General features: G+C 38.2%; 1 protein-coding gene across 1 annotated transcript; it reads right to left on the reverse strand.

Annotated features, from left to right (window-relative positions):
- Nucleotides 1–4,673: 4,673 nt before the first annotated feature.
- LOC145126974 (uncharacterized) lies at nt 4,674–5,153 on the reverse strand. The gene has a single exon (XM_079062235.1). The coding sequence runs from the start codon at nt 5,151–5,153 to the stop codon at nt 4,674–4,676; it is 480 nt and encodes a 159-aa protein (XP_078918361.1).
- Nucleotides 5,154–14,656: the final 9,503 nt, after the last annotated feature.

Here is a 14,656-nt window from a genome sequence, read left to right on the forward strand (position 1 = left end):
CAATTTCTTCGTGATCAGATTCAGCTCACATCTTCCCTTAAGCTTCCTCTCTTTTCTTCGATCATTCAAAACATCAAAATGTAATCTTATCACATCATGTATTAAGAATCTAGAATAGGAACTTAAGAGAGTTAGATGGTGGATTTCACCTGAAGTAGAGCCATACGTCTTGACTCTCCCATCTCTTAGATCTCTCAGGTAAATAGGGCAGCTTCGTCTCCAATGCCCCTTCTCATGGCAATAAAACAAATGGACTCCTTTAGAATGGCACAAGGAACTATCTCAGAATTTACCTTTTTATGGATCTCCAATGTCACCATTTTCAATGTCCATTGAAGTTTGGGAGTTTGATTCACCAGACAAATTTGCTTGACCAGCTCGCCAAATCATTGCTGATTCAGCAGCTATAAGCAAATAGGTCAAATCAATGAGGGTTACGTCATGATCCATCATATAGTACTCTCTAACGAACTCACTATATGATTCAGGAAGCGACTGAAGAACCCAGTCAACAGCCAACTCACCTGAAATCTCGACACCCAACATCCTTAACCTATCAATGTGTGACTTCATCTTTAAGATGTGTGCACACACATGTTTCCCATCTTCGTGTTTACTTGCCAATAGGGCTTGAGTGAGCTTGAACTTTTCAAGCCTTTGAACTTGTGGGTCAGGGAGAACAATTGGAGGAGGTGGAGGAAGTGAAGCATGACCTCCAGTTCCTCGATCGTATCGTGGAATGTCATCTTCATTTGGAAAACTTGTTCCAAGGGATTTGGGAAGATCATTGTTAGATTCAGACATCTACAAAATGGGAGAAATTCAAGTCAAGTTGATTAGAATCCTTGATGTAACACCCAAACGAAACATCAAGGCTAGGATCCAACACAATACTCTACAACCTAGAAGAGGGATGTCGTAATCTAGTTGCAGAATATTTGAAGGTAGGTATATGACGATTTACCAATTTCCACCATAAAAAACAAAAAAGAAATTTAAGTTTTAAATGAATTGAAACTCCTAGATCTTTTGAGATTCATTGAACTTTTCAATGGCGTGTTTAATCTCGATTATGCCCTTCAGGTTTGCGACTGGGATGCCGAGGATCACAAACAAGGTGTGAATAACCGTGCGAATCACGTGGTGCACCCAATGCTACTATTACCTAATCAATGTGCCGGTTAGCCACACACGCTCTATTGATCTACGATAAACACCGAGCCACCCTTCGCCACCAGTGTCAATCCCAAATTAGTGTGCCGGTTAACCATACACGCTCCACTAACGTTTGACAAGGGTACGAAGTGTAATTCCATGGATTAGCATACAATTTCACATTTTGCCTAAAGTAACTAGAATTTTGGGAATTTGTAAAAGCATGTAGTTACTTTATACTTCATTATACTTATAATGGAAGGTTTCGTCCTATCCTACCCGTTCGGCTAACGACCCTCCACTAGTCAAGAGTGCGGTGGGTAAGAGTGGATAACCATTCAATCGCCATTTTATAGGCAATTTCCTTAAACACCCCTTATAGACCAGCTTCGTGAATGAGGCCTACTAACGGTAAGACTGACTGTTACTCATACATATATAATATTAGACTTTTAATGTCATATATACATAGTATAGGCTGTATTTTAAACTTTTAAAATACTAGGTGGTCTAATTTAATTAATTATACTTTTAATTTAATTAAATGTAAACCAAAAACTTTATGGATTTATTAACTCTCTTTTAATTATACACTTTAATTAATTAACAAAACCATAAGGGTGTAATTTGAATTTTTTCAAAATACGAGCGTTTTAGAATTTACTATTTCAAAAATAACTTTTAATCAAATTTTAAATTCCAAAACTTGATGGCAAGTTTTGAACTTTTCAAAACATTAGGGTTTAGAATTTAAATCTTTCAAAATTAACTTTTAATCCAAAAATTTTAATTCCAAAACTTGAGGACAAGTTTTGAAACTTTTCAAAACATTAGGGTTTAACTATTTAAATTTCAAAAACAAAACTATTAAGTTCAAAATTAAACTATAAAACCAAAAGGGTGTAAATTGAAACTTTTCAAACTTACTAGGTCAAATATTTATCTTATAATAATCCTATATTATCCATTTTTAACCAAATCCATCAATTTTGATAAGGATAATCATTCCATCAAAATCTGACCAAAAATTCGAAAAACCCGGCAACTGAACAGCCAACTCGTCGAGTCCTCTTTGGAACTCGTCGAGTTCAAGCTACTCGTCGAGTTCTAAGAGCAACTCGGCGAGTTCATCAGGCAGACAGCAAGAAATTTCGATTTTCAGGTCTTTGGCAGTTCAATTATGCATCTATTCAATAGAAAAACGACCTAGGCTCTGATACCACTGATGGGTTTTGAGCATAACATCAATCCTATGGTGTTCATGCAACCCTAATTGCTTGGATCTAGGTTTTCTACTTTGAACATGCAATAAACTTCCAAGACTTATAAACCCTAGATCTAGCATACAATTAATCAAATTAACATATAAACTAGGGTTTAGATCTTACCTTGATTGTTATGTAGCAATAACAATCAATTCCTTGGCTTCAGAAAGCTTAGTGCCTCAAGTGTTGCACCTCTAATGGAGTCACAAACACCACTAAGCAACTTGGATGAAGAGGGAGGAGAGAGGAGGCACCAAAAACGGCTGGAAACCCTAAAGGAACACTTCGCCATGTTTTTGGGTCTCAAGGGTTATTTAAATAGGTAGGCAATTAGGGTTATCTAACAAGGAAACCCTAATTTGACTGCTTAAGCCCTAAGCAGCCCATGGACCCCTTCTGGAACATGCCTTGGACGATTTCTAATGGGCTTCCATAGAATTCGTCCAGCCTATTATTCCAAGGTGATCCATAGCCCAATTGCAATTATCTTATAATTACAATTCCAGTCCCCTAAGTTTAATTAATCTCTTTTAGCCACAGAATTAATTCTTAATTAATTCTTGACTAATATCAATTAAACATTATGATTTCTCCTTTAATATATTATTCCTATAATATATTAATAAATCATAATTAAACCTTTCTCTCCTTAATTCATCCTACATATTGCTATGGTGAAGGCAACCCAAAAGGACCATGCTCATAATCGGGTCAAGTACATACCAAAATAGTTATGGACTTAGACACTAATCCAACAGAGAGAAGCAATGATCCGGTGTGTGACTTTAAGGACTGGAAATTTGATGCCAGAAACTTTTGCAGTACCCGATTGAAATTCATGTTCACAAGAGATGTCACTCCAAAATCCTCTAAAGGTTCGTTAAAACTCGACATTCATCCTACATTTTGGCCGACACATATCTTTTTTTGCTTTTGGTGCACCGATAACGCCACAAAGGGTGTCTACATGAATAAGATGGGATTGGTTGAGTAGACGGAAGGATAGGAAGTGCGATTGGTAATCGAAAGTGATAGAAGATAAAAGCTCCAACATGGGTGTTTGGTTACTCACTGCATGGAGATTCAAAAGACCATCCCAACCTATGTTTTTCAAAAGTTTGTGGACTCCTATGTAGATATGGAGGTCTTTTAGAGCTTGGAGATCCACAAATTTTTGGGCTCCTTTTTCCCTACGGATATATCTTGAGTATAGGATTTCTTGCGGATTTGACTCAAAAATAAGGCCAAATTGTTATGGATTTTCCATGGGACCTTGGTCATGTTCATCATGAGCCTCTTGACCACCTATGTTCGAGGTCCCAACTCTAGTCCTTTTGTCATGGGATGTCATTGTCCAATGAAATAAACATACTCTTTCATATAATGTATGATAGATGGACAATTGTTAACACTAGAGCATGCACAAAAACTAACAATCACACCAAATTCCACTCTAAAAACGTGATCTTAATGATATGCACAAAGAAAAGGGTTTGGAACAATTATACCAAATTTATGCTTGTAAATAGAGTTTGAGTGATGTCCAATGCTTCCCCAAGCTTTTCCCAGGCTTATCCTACAAGAAATTGCAAGTATTAAGTCGAGATTTTGAAACCCAAAAATTATAGGGTTTGCTCAAAACCCCAAAATCACCCATGAGAGGGTGAGATTGAGTTGTTTGACAAAGAAGATGAAGAAAAGAGAAGAATTTCATACCTTGGAACTTGAAATATGGAGCAAAATTGAGGAAGATGGAGTGTTTTTTAGAGGATTTTCGAAGAGAGGCGGTAGGGAAAAAGAGGTGCACAAGTTTTTTCAAGATGAATGTGAGAAAGAATCGATTTTTTTGATTAAAAACGGACAACCTAATTTTTACGTTTACACGGGCCGTGTAAATGATAAGGTTAAGTTTACACGGGCCGTGTAAATGGAACAATGAAAACACGTGAGCTGGTCGATTACACGGGCCGTGTAAATAATAGGCAAAAGTTTACACGGTCGTGTAAATCCCTGTATTGCCAACAAAATTCTTGATTTTCATTTTTTTTGCAAATTTGACCCGCTAATCTGCTACTGCCCGGAAAATGATTTTTTGACCTCTTTGAACATGAAAAACAACTTGAAACCTTTGAAACTAAGAAAATTTATTGAGAAAATGGAAAATTAAGGAAAAGACAAAAATACCCCCGTGTTGCCTCCTGGTTAGCCGCCCGTTTTTTATGCCGTTGGCTCGACTTGACCCCTAAATATGCTTCATTCTTGATATATGGGGTTCTCAATCACCTCCATCTCTTTATTCTTCACTTGGAATCCATCATAGTACGGTTTCAATCTATGTCCATTAACTTTGAAAATCTTCCTGGTTTGTTGACTTGTGATTTCCACCGCACCATGGTCAAAGACATTTGTAACCACAAAGGGACCAACCCACCTTGATCTTAGTTTCCCCGATATCAACTTGAATCTTGAATGGTAAAGCAACACTTTTTGACCTTTTGTGAAGGTTTTCCGAGAGATCATTTTGTCATGACATGTCTTGGTCTTCTCTTTATAAATCATTTCACTTCCATACGCTTTATTTCTTATCTCCTCCAATTCTTGAATGTCCAATTTCCTCTTGTTGCCCGCTTCAACCTCATTGAAGTTGAATTTCTTCACATCCCAGAATCTTTTGTGTTCAAGCTCAACTGGAAGGCGACACAGTTCCCCAAATACTAGCCGGTATGGGGACATACCAACGGGGGTCTTGAAAGCAGTGTGATATGCCCATAAGGCATCATCCAACCTTCTACTCCAATCCTTACGGCTTGGGTTGACTGTTTTCTCCAAAATTCCCTTGATCTGCCTATTGGAGATTTCTACTTCCCCATTGGTTTGGGGGTGATATGTTATTGAGACTTTATGAGTCACCTCATCCTATTTCAAAAAGGCTTCAAGCATCCGGTTGCAAAAATGAGTCCCACGATCACTTATGAGAGCTTTTGGAGTGCTAAACCGAGAGAAAGTCTGTGCTTTAAGAAAATCCACAACCACTTTGAATCAATAGTACGAGTGGCCTTGGCCGACACCCATTTGGACATATAGTCCACCACCAACAAAATATATGAACAACAAAAAAGGGCGGGAATGGTCCCATGAAGTTTATACCCCACACATTGAATATTTCACAAACCAAGATGGTGGAAAGGGGCATTTGATTCCTAGAACTTATGGACCCGGATCTTTGACACTTATCACAATATGCACATAACACATAAGAATCATGAAAAATGGTAGGCCAATAAAATCCACTATCTAAGACTTTTCTAGTTGTCCTTTGGGGTACGAAATGACCTCCACAAGCATAAGAATGACAAAAGTTAAGTATGCATGTACCTCTTTTTACTCAACACACCTTCAGATCATTTGATCCGCACAATACTTCCAAAGGTAATGCTCATCCTATACATACCTCTTTGCTTCCTTCTTGATTTTGTCCTTTTTGCCAACGTATGGATTCCGAGGGGAATTGTGTGACATCCCCATTTTCACGGCCAGAAAAGATCGATTTGTTTATGCTTTGTTTTATAAAATCAGAGTAATCATTTGATTAAAAGAATTGTGGAATTTGTTCCCAAAACAAAATATGATAAGAATTTATCAAATCATTTCTTTAAAGAAATGTATTTTCATTAAATAACAAAATCTCGGGATGTCAAGTTCCGATACAGACGAAAAGCATAAACAATATAAAATAGACCTTACAACAGTTATTTATAACTACTGATCTATAATCCAAAATCTCTCGTCAAGTCCACCAACTTATACTCTTGTGCCATTACCTGTAATGCAAAGAAAACTGAGTGGGTCAGGCTTGGGAGCCTGGTGAGCTACTCAGCCCTTGTGGCCATGGAGGTTCGCCTGCAGTGACTCCAGGGCATGAGGCAAAGCCTTATGTTTGCAGCGGGGGATTAGTCGGTGCGCGAAAGCTGGCCCGGAAACCCTCGTTAGGGAAGTTCCCTTTCCAAAAAAAAACCCACAGTAAGATATAATATTATATTTAATCATCAGACAATCAACCCAAATTACCATCCCTATTATCTTCTTCTGTTTCTTAAAGCTTTACCCTAAGAGTCAATTATCCTTCATTCATTCATTCCTAAGGATTGACCTAAGGGATTGGCACAAAAATCCATTTGCTTCCACGGTTTATACAACAGGCACTACGTCACATAGTCGCCAGGGTTTATACAATAGGCACTACGTCTCATAGTCACCAGGGTTTACACAATAGGCACTACGTCTCATAGTTACCAGGGTTTACACAATAGGCACTACGTCTCATAGTCACCAGGTATTTCATCTACCCATGTTCTACCCAACATATTTGTAGATATAAAATACATATACGGTTTAAATCATTTAAAAACATGTATAAAACATCCATTCCATACCCATCTCAAATAAACAAACAATACATAACACATAGCACGTATTTCATAGCAAATACTTCATATTTATGTGTTAGAAGAAAGTAACTACACACTCACCTGATAAGACGATGATCGGACAGCACCTCGTCTCTTAAAATAATATTTTCCGATAAAACAGGGACGTTTTCTTCAAAACCGGGCTTTACGCGGGCAGAGTTTCGGCTCGGAAACTTTACTTCTCGAGATCCTTGGGGATTCGAGACTTGCTTCGGGTCTCGGGATTAATACCGGGGCTTCAGGATATTTCTTGCACGTAAAACGATGCAAAAACGAGAGAAAAGGAAAGAAAATGAGCAAAGAACTCGGCTGTCTTCGACTTCTATTTATAGGGGCTGAAACCCCAAGTTACGAAATGCCGGTGATGGTGGAAGGGTGCTCGCGATCACTGCAGGAGAGACCACCCCGGAACCGCCCGTAAATATCAGTAGGTGTTTCTAACATCGGCGTTTAAATTTTAAATTTCTTTTTATTACTAAATCTAGCATCGATTAAAATATACCAACAATAAATCTCGAGAACACGACAAAACCCAAATAAGTCTTATCTCCTATATAAAAACGCAGGGTTTTTACAAGTGAATCTATGATGGCTAGTGTAAACATTATGGTCATATATCATTAGGATTCTACGGACTTAGAATGTGTGATTCCGCCTCATTTCATGTTCCTTGTTTGGTTGTGGGCTTAAGGCGGGGTCACCCATCCGAATGCCCTTGCAATCTTAATGATATACGACTAGTTTACACCAAGCGATTATAACAGATCTGGTAGGACTTATAATGCAAATTTCGTCATAGTTTGTTGAAACATTCGTAATGCTGGAAATTGCTAACTAGAATATAAAATATTCATAGTGGTAATACCAAGGATAAAACAGGGAGCATAAAGGCACACATTAAATACACTATCATCCCAAAACAATAACTCCTTTTAAATTGACTCAGCTCAAGTAACAATATGAAATTCCAAGGTCGTCATGTGACATCAGACGGGTTGTTCCTCACCATAATCAATTTCTTATACTACGAAAAGTTCCCCCATCTTTCCTCCAAATTGTTGAAGTCCCAGTCGAAACACTAATTTCGGGACGAAATTCTTTCTAACGGGGGGATGATGTGACAACCGTCAATTTTTGGCCAAGTCAAAGTCAACTAAAGTCAACAAGTCAAACCGGTCAACTCATCTAACCCTTGTACATTAGGGTTTCCATTATGTTCCTTATTTGAACTACTCGCAATCTTAATACAAAGTATCACTTAGAGTTTTCACGTGTTCGGAAAAAAAAATCTAAACCCTAATCAGGGCAAGTGATGAAACTACTCGATAAAACATTATTCCATACCCCTCGAGAGCGTATAACAATCATAACAAGACTTAACGAGGTTTACAAACCTTGCGTTACAAAGCCAAACACTCAAAAAGGTCACAAAAGAAATCTCTCCCAAATCTCTCTCAAAACTTCCTTTAACTTTTTATAATCATTCGGGTCAACCCGACCCTTAACCGGGTCAAAAACCACTTAAAACAGACTAATTATTGGAAAAACAACTTTTAGAACCGAAGCCTCTCAATAAAGGACCGAAATTCCAAAGAGCCGAAACCATAGGGACCGAAGGTGCTAAGAACCAACTGAGTCGGACCGAACCCGAAGCTGCCTGCGAACCGAACCCGAAGGTCCCTTCAGACCGAACCTTCCGAACCGAAACCCTTAGGACCGAACCGAAGTCTGATGATCCGAACCCGAAGTTCGCTTTCGCTCCTGAGCTTCGCCTTCGGGCTATTTCGCTCCACCTCCCCTTCGGGCCCAGCAACAGTAGGGACCGAACCTCCGGCCCAATCCGAGAAGCCTCGCTGTAATGCACTTTTCTTCCCGGTTTTCGACTACGACTTCATTTTAAGCCCGTTTTTCATGATTTTAACGTGGGATTTTCGCCCAAACTCATATTTTGACATATAAGACTCTATATATTCATATTTTAATCACATCTCAGGGATTTATTAATTATAAATCAATATTTTACATTAAAGAAAAGGGCTTAGGATATTTTATGTTACAAGTGGGTCAAGTGTGCCCACTTGCCTCCATGTGTCACTTCCTCATTAACCCAACCCTATCCACATCACACAAACCAAGGCAAACATCCTTTCATTTTTGCAACTTGCTCCAGCCACATCTATATAAAGAAATCCTTGGAAAAACTCTTGATCTACTTTGATCATTTCCACACTTTTACACTTTTCTTACCCCACAAGGAGGCTTATTTTCTCTCTACTTCCAACCACTTTTTGGAGGTTTTCTTGATCTATTACTTCACTTTTTGGTAAGTATTTCGTCTACACTCAAGTGTTATTCCAAAATTTCATAACACTCTTGGATCATTGACTCATATCTTAACACCAAAAATCGTTCTTAGGATCATCCAAACTCTCACGTGTTCATCAAGTGTTCTTGACTTGATACTCCTCGTCTTCGACCTTCCGCTCTTCCAAGAATCACTCAAGGTGATTTCATACCCCTATATTTTCATGTTTTCTTCAGTTTTCAGGGGGGGATACAAGTTAAAATACCAAAAACTTAACTAAACTCAAACAACAGCTTTCATCAGAAACGTTGAGTCTTATTCACGGACTGTTTTGACTATCTTAAACTTAATATCTTTCAAAACTGTATAATATGCAAATATTTCAGGTTCATACCTTTAAAATGACTACTTGCACATCTCCATACGATTTTTCTACGATTTATGGTGATTTTTACAAAACTGCTTATCATTTCAGAAACGAATTCAGACCAGTCTGTGAATATGAATATTTTAACACAAGTTAAAGACTTCCAAAAATCATAATAAAAATTATGAATAAACTAGACACATTTTATGAACTCTCAGAATTTACGGAATCAATTTTCGACTTCATATGATTTTTTTATGATTTTCCTAAAACAGTGCTGAAAGGTTAAAAACTAGTCAACAGCTTATAACTTTCATAACACTTTGTAATATGTTGAGCAAAGTGTATAACATTAAGTTCTACATATTGAATGTATTTTTCTTGTTAGTATATCATCATAAACTGAAATTTAGTCATTCATAAAAAGGATTCTTCATTCATTTCGAACACATATAATAAACTACATTAAGCATGGTTTATAGATTTTACTACATGAAAAAAGGTTTTACTCTCAAAACAAAGGGGTTTTCACATAGTACTTGATAAACTATAATAGTAATAGTTTATGGATTCATAGCACTAATGTATTTTCATAAAAGGTGATTTCACTTCCTCCACGGAAGAGGTTTTAATATCAAACTATATGTAAACTAGTTAACTTAGGTTGTGAGTCAATTCTCTCCCAGTACGTTCGAGTACGGGATCCCAATTCCTGTAAGTTATAACCAGAATATCTTGTAGGGAGAGCGTGATAATTGTGTATATATCTATATTGGGATTGACACCCCACACCTCGCTGCTAGCTACAGCCGGACCGGCGGGTCTACGGGTGACAAGAGTCATAGTATCTTAACGTCTGAAAAAAGTTGTGCAGGTTATTTCTCGTCATAGTATGGTTATAGCGACTCACATAGGTAGTTAACAATCTTTCAAGTTTACATGGAAAAAATCTACTTCGAAAAGGGGTTTTACTTCTAAACTAAACGAGTTTATGTCGATTTAAACTTGCATGAATTACTTTAAGTATGGTAAAATACTTGTTTATTCTCGGTCCTGGGATTTAGGGCTACATAACTTTTATAAAGAAAATATTGGATTTTCTTGGAAACATATTTCTATTAAAACTACATTTCACCTAGAATTGTTAGACTTCAGCTATAATTGCTAAGTGTATATGCTAGAGTTATATAAGAATCTAGTCACAATCGACTTGGAATTGGTGGGCCCGCCTTATCTCCTGTTCCTTGTTTGGTTGTGGACCTCGGGCAGACCCATTATATTCAACGGTTTAGTTAACTTAAATTTTATATAACTTATATACGTTGGGTGATTATAGGAGGAATCTATGGGTCTTTCTAGGGTTCATTATCGCATAACATAGGAGCATTCATTCCACACTTAACTAAGAAAATATTGGATTTTCTGGAGGTCATATTCTATCGCTATTACAAGGAAAACGGTTTCTTCCTCAAACAAAACTCTTATGAACTCACAAACTTAATTGTTGACACTTTTCAAAACTACTTGTATTCTCAGAAAATCAGTGAAACAGGAAAACCAACAGCATTTTGAGGATGGGACGATAAATCGTCAAACAGTTCATTTTGTCATCATAATGTAATTGATTTGAAACATGTAAACATATACTTTGGTGTAACTTTTTCAATTATATTTATGATGGTTGTATTTACTTTGAGCACTATTATACTCGTTGTTGTGATACTAAACATGAAGTCCTCCACCCCCGGACGTTTCCGCCATCCTTGGTTTGGGGGTGTGACAGATTGGTATCAGAGCATTGTTTATAGTGAACTAAGTATATCGAACAACATAAGATATACAAACTATAAATGCATTGGGACTAAGGTCTCTGATTTAACATTTTCAATTAACTATACTTTTAGAAATAAATAGTTTCTTGTTGAAAGTATACATGCATGCATACATACTAAGGTCAGCATCATTCTAGAACAAAACAAAAGTTGTGATTGTTGAATGACACAAGTAGGCTTGGGGATGTATGGTCAGGTTTGGGAATGACATAGCCTGATCAACTATGTCTGACCCAGAAGTGATTAGCATATGCCCAGGAATGGTTGTGGCGTTGCAACAAGTCAAAAAAAAACTTACCAACTCTATCTACAAACAAACATTGAAAAACATAAGTCAAACATTAAAATACTATAGGAGTATTTTGTGATACTATAACCAACTTACGTGAAAACTAAAGACCCCTATTAGTCGGTCTATAATGAATGAGTGCATACGCCAAGGTTATACATAATTAAAGATATTATAGACTCAGAATCTATGACTATTGCTCTACTTCCTGTTCCTTGTTTGGTTGTGGACTTAGAGTAGAGTCATTTATTTGAAGGTCTATTCTATCTCAGGTTATGTATAACTGGTATGCACTATGTGATTATAGACGTGACTAATATGGATCACCCCCTATAAGTAATTATAGGATTAGACGTCTATTAACTATCTCTTCTACCCCTATTCTCGCACGAGCAACGTGATGGGTAAATCTTAACGCCCGTACAAAACCCATTTCTACCCACTACCATAACTCCGTCTCAGGGACGTTAGCAGAAACACCGAGAATAGTTCAGTAAAGTGCGAAATTTATTACGTGTGTATATAAATGGTAAGGATATAACCAAAGTATATCAATAAAAATTGGCATGCATTTTATTTCAGTGGGAGTTTACCACATAATTCATAACCTGTTATTGCAAACAATTTGCTTATGGTAACTCTAAGATTACTTGATGTATACCTCAAGGCTATGTGTAATTAAGAGACGATCGGCTTAGAAATGGTAAGTCCGCCTTAGGTCCTGTTCCTTGTTTGGTTGTGGGCTTAGGGCAGACTCATTAAGTTCAAACGGTCTATCGGACCTTAATTACACACAACTGGTATACATTGGGTGATCTTAGGGGTGGATCGGGCATGGAACAAATCACAAGATTACAATCGAGTCATTCCTACTAAATTCATAAGTTTATTTATATAGACCTCTGGTATGAATTGTTTTCCACACTCGAAAAATTGGGAAATGCCATACTTGAAAACTAATAACCTAGTTTTACGATGCCCGACTAATAACCAATACTAAAAGACGTATACTCATTTCGTCTTTGAAATTCTATAACAGAAAGATGCCGCCTCGAAGGTCTGTTAGACGCACTAACGGAACGCAAACAAATCCGCCACCACCACCTCCACCACCCCCTCAGTTCGACCCGATAATGTTCCAGGTTGCCGTAATAGCCGCAGTAGCAGCCGCAATGTCCCAAATCAGCACCAATAATGCGGGTGGTGCGAGTAATGGTCCCATAAATTCTAACAACGGGGACAGTCAGGGACGCTCGAGAGAGTGTACCTACAAAGACTTTACTAATGCCAAACCCAAAACTTTCAATGGGAGCGGGAGGTGTCATAGCATTACTTCAATGGTTCGAGAAAACCGAATCCGTCTTTGAAATATGTGCATGCCCTGAAGCAAACAAGGTCAAGTTTGCAACATGCACATTCTCTGAAAGGGCACTCACCTGGTGGAATGGCCACGTCAAGACATTGACACTTCCGGTGGCTAACTCGATAACGTGGGAAGATCTGAAAACCATGTTGATGAAGGAATACTGCCCAAGAGGCGAGATACAAAAGTTGGAAGAGGAACTTTGGGGTCTCAAAATGATAGGCTCTGACATCCTGTCTTATACCTCAAGGTTTAGTGATCTAGCCATACTGTGTCCAGGGATGGTTCCGTCGGAAAGCAAGAAGGTGGAAAGATACATATGGGGACTATCTTCCCAACTTCAAAGGAACGTATTGGCCTCAAAGCCAACTACCTTTGACAGTGCCAAAGAACTGGCACATCAACTCATCGACTATCGTGTCAGCCATGACACTACGACAACCACCCCTGATCAAGCAAGAGGAGGAAACAACAAAAGGAAGTTTTGGGACAACCAGAAGGACCATCCAGCCCATGACTTCACTAAGAAGCAACAGATCGTTGCTGTTCATGCTGCCACAACCCACGCCACGCCAACACCCATAAATTGATACGCTGGAACCCTTCCGAAATGCAACGAGTGTAACTTCCATCACACTGGGGCATGTCGAGAGATACATTGCAAAAATTACACAGAAAGGGGCACACTGTCCGTTTCTATAAGGCACCAGCACGACCCATCAACCAGGTCCCTGGCACTGGAGTTAGCCCAGCCTGTTACAAGTGCGGCGAAACGGGACACTTTAAAAGGGACTGCCCAAGAGCACGAAATGCCGGTGATGGTGGAAGGGTGCTCGCGATCACTGCAGGAGAGACCACCCCGGAACCGCCCGTAAATATCAGTAGGTGTTTCTAACATCGGCGTTTAAATTTTAAATTTCTTTTTATTACTAAATCTAGCATCGATTAAAATATACCAACAATAAATCTCGAGAACACGACAAAACCCAAATAAGTCTTATCTCCTATATAAAAACGCAGGGTTTTTACAAGTGAATCTATGATGGCTAGTGTAAACATTATGGTCATATATCATTAGGATTCTACGGACTTAGAATGTGTGATTCCGCCTCATTTCATGTTCCTTGTTTGGTTGTGGGCTTAAGGCGGGGTCACCCATCCGAATGCCCTTGCAATCTTAATGATATACGACTAGTTTACACCAAGCGATTATAACAGATCTGGTAGGACTTATAATGCAAATTTCGTCATAGTTTGTTGAAACATTCGTAATGCTGGAAATTGCTAACTAGAATATAAAATATTCATAGTGGTAATACCAAGGATAAAACAGGGAGCATAAAGGCACACATTAAATACACTATCATCCCAAAACAATAACTCCTTTTAAATTGACTCAGCTCAAGTAACAATATGAAATTCCAAGGTCGTCATGTGACATCAGACGGGTTGTTCCTCACCATAATCAATTTCTTATACTACGAAAAGTTCCCCCATCTTTCCTCCAAATTGTTGAAGTCCCAGTCGAAACACTAATTTCGGGACGAAATTCTTTCTAACGGGGGGATGATGTGACAACCGTCAATTTTTGGCCAAGTCAAAGTCAACTAA

This window comes from Lactuca virosa, chromosome 7 (genome assembly GCF_052849685.1).
Source record: "Lactuca virosa cultivar CGN04683 chromosome 7, Lactuca_virosa_CGN04683_v6, whole genome shotgun sequence".
Taxonomy (NCBI): Eukaryota; Viridiplantae; Streptophyta; class Magnoliopsida; order Asterales; family Asteraceae; genus Lactuca; species Lactuca virosa.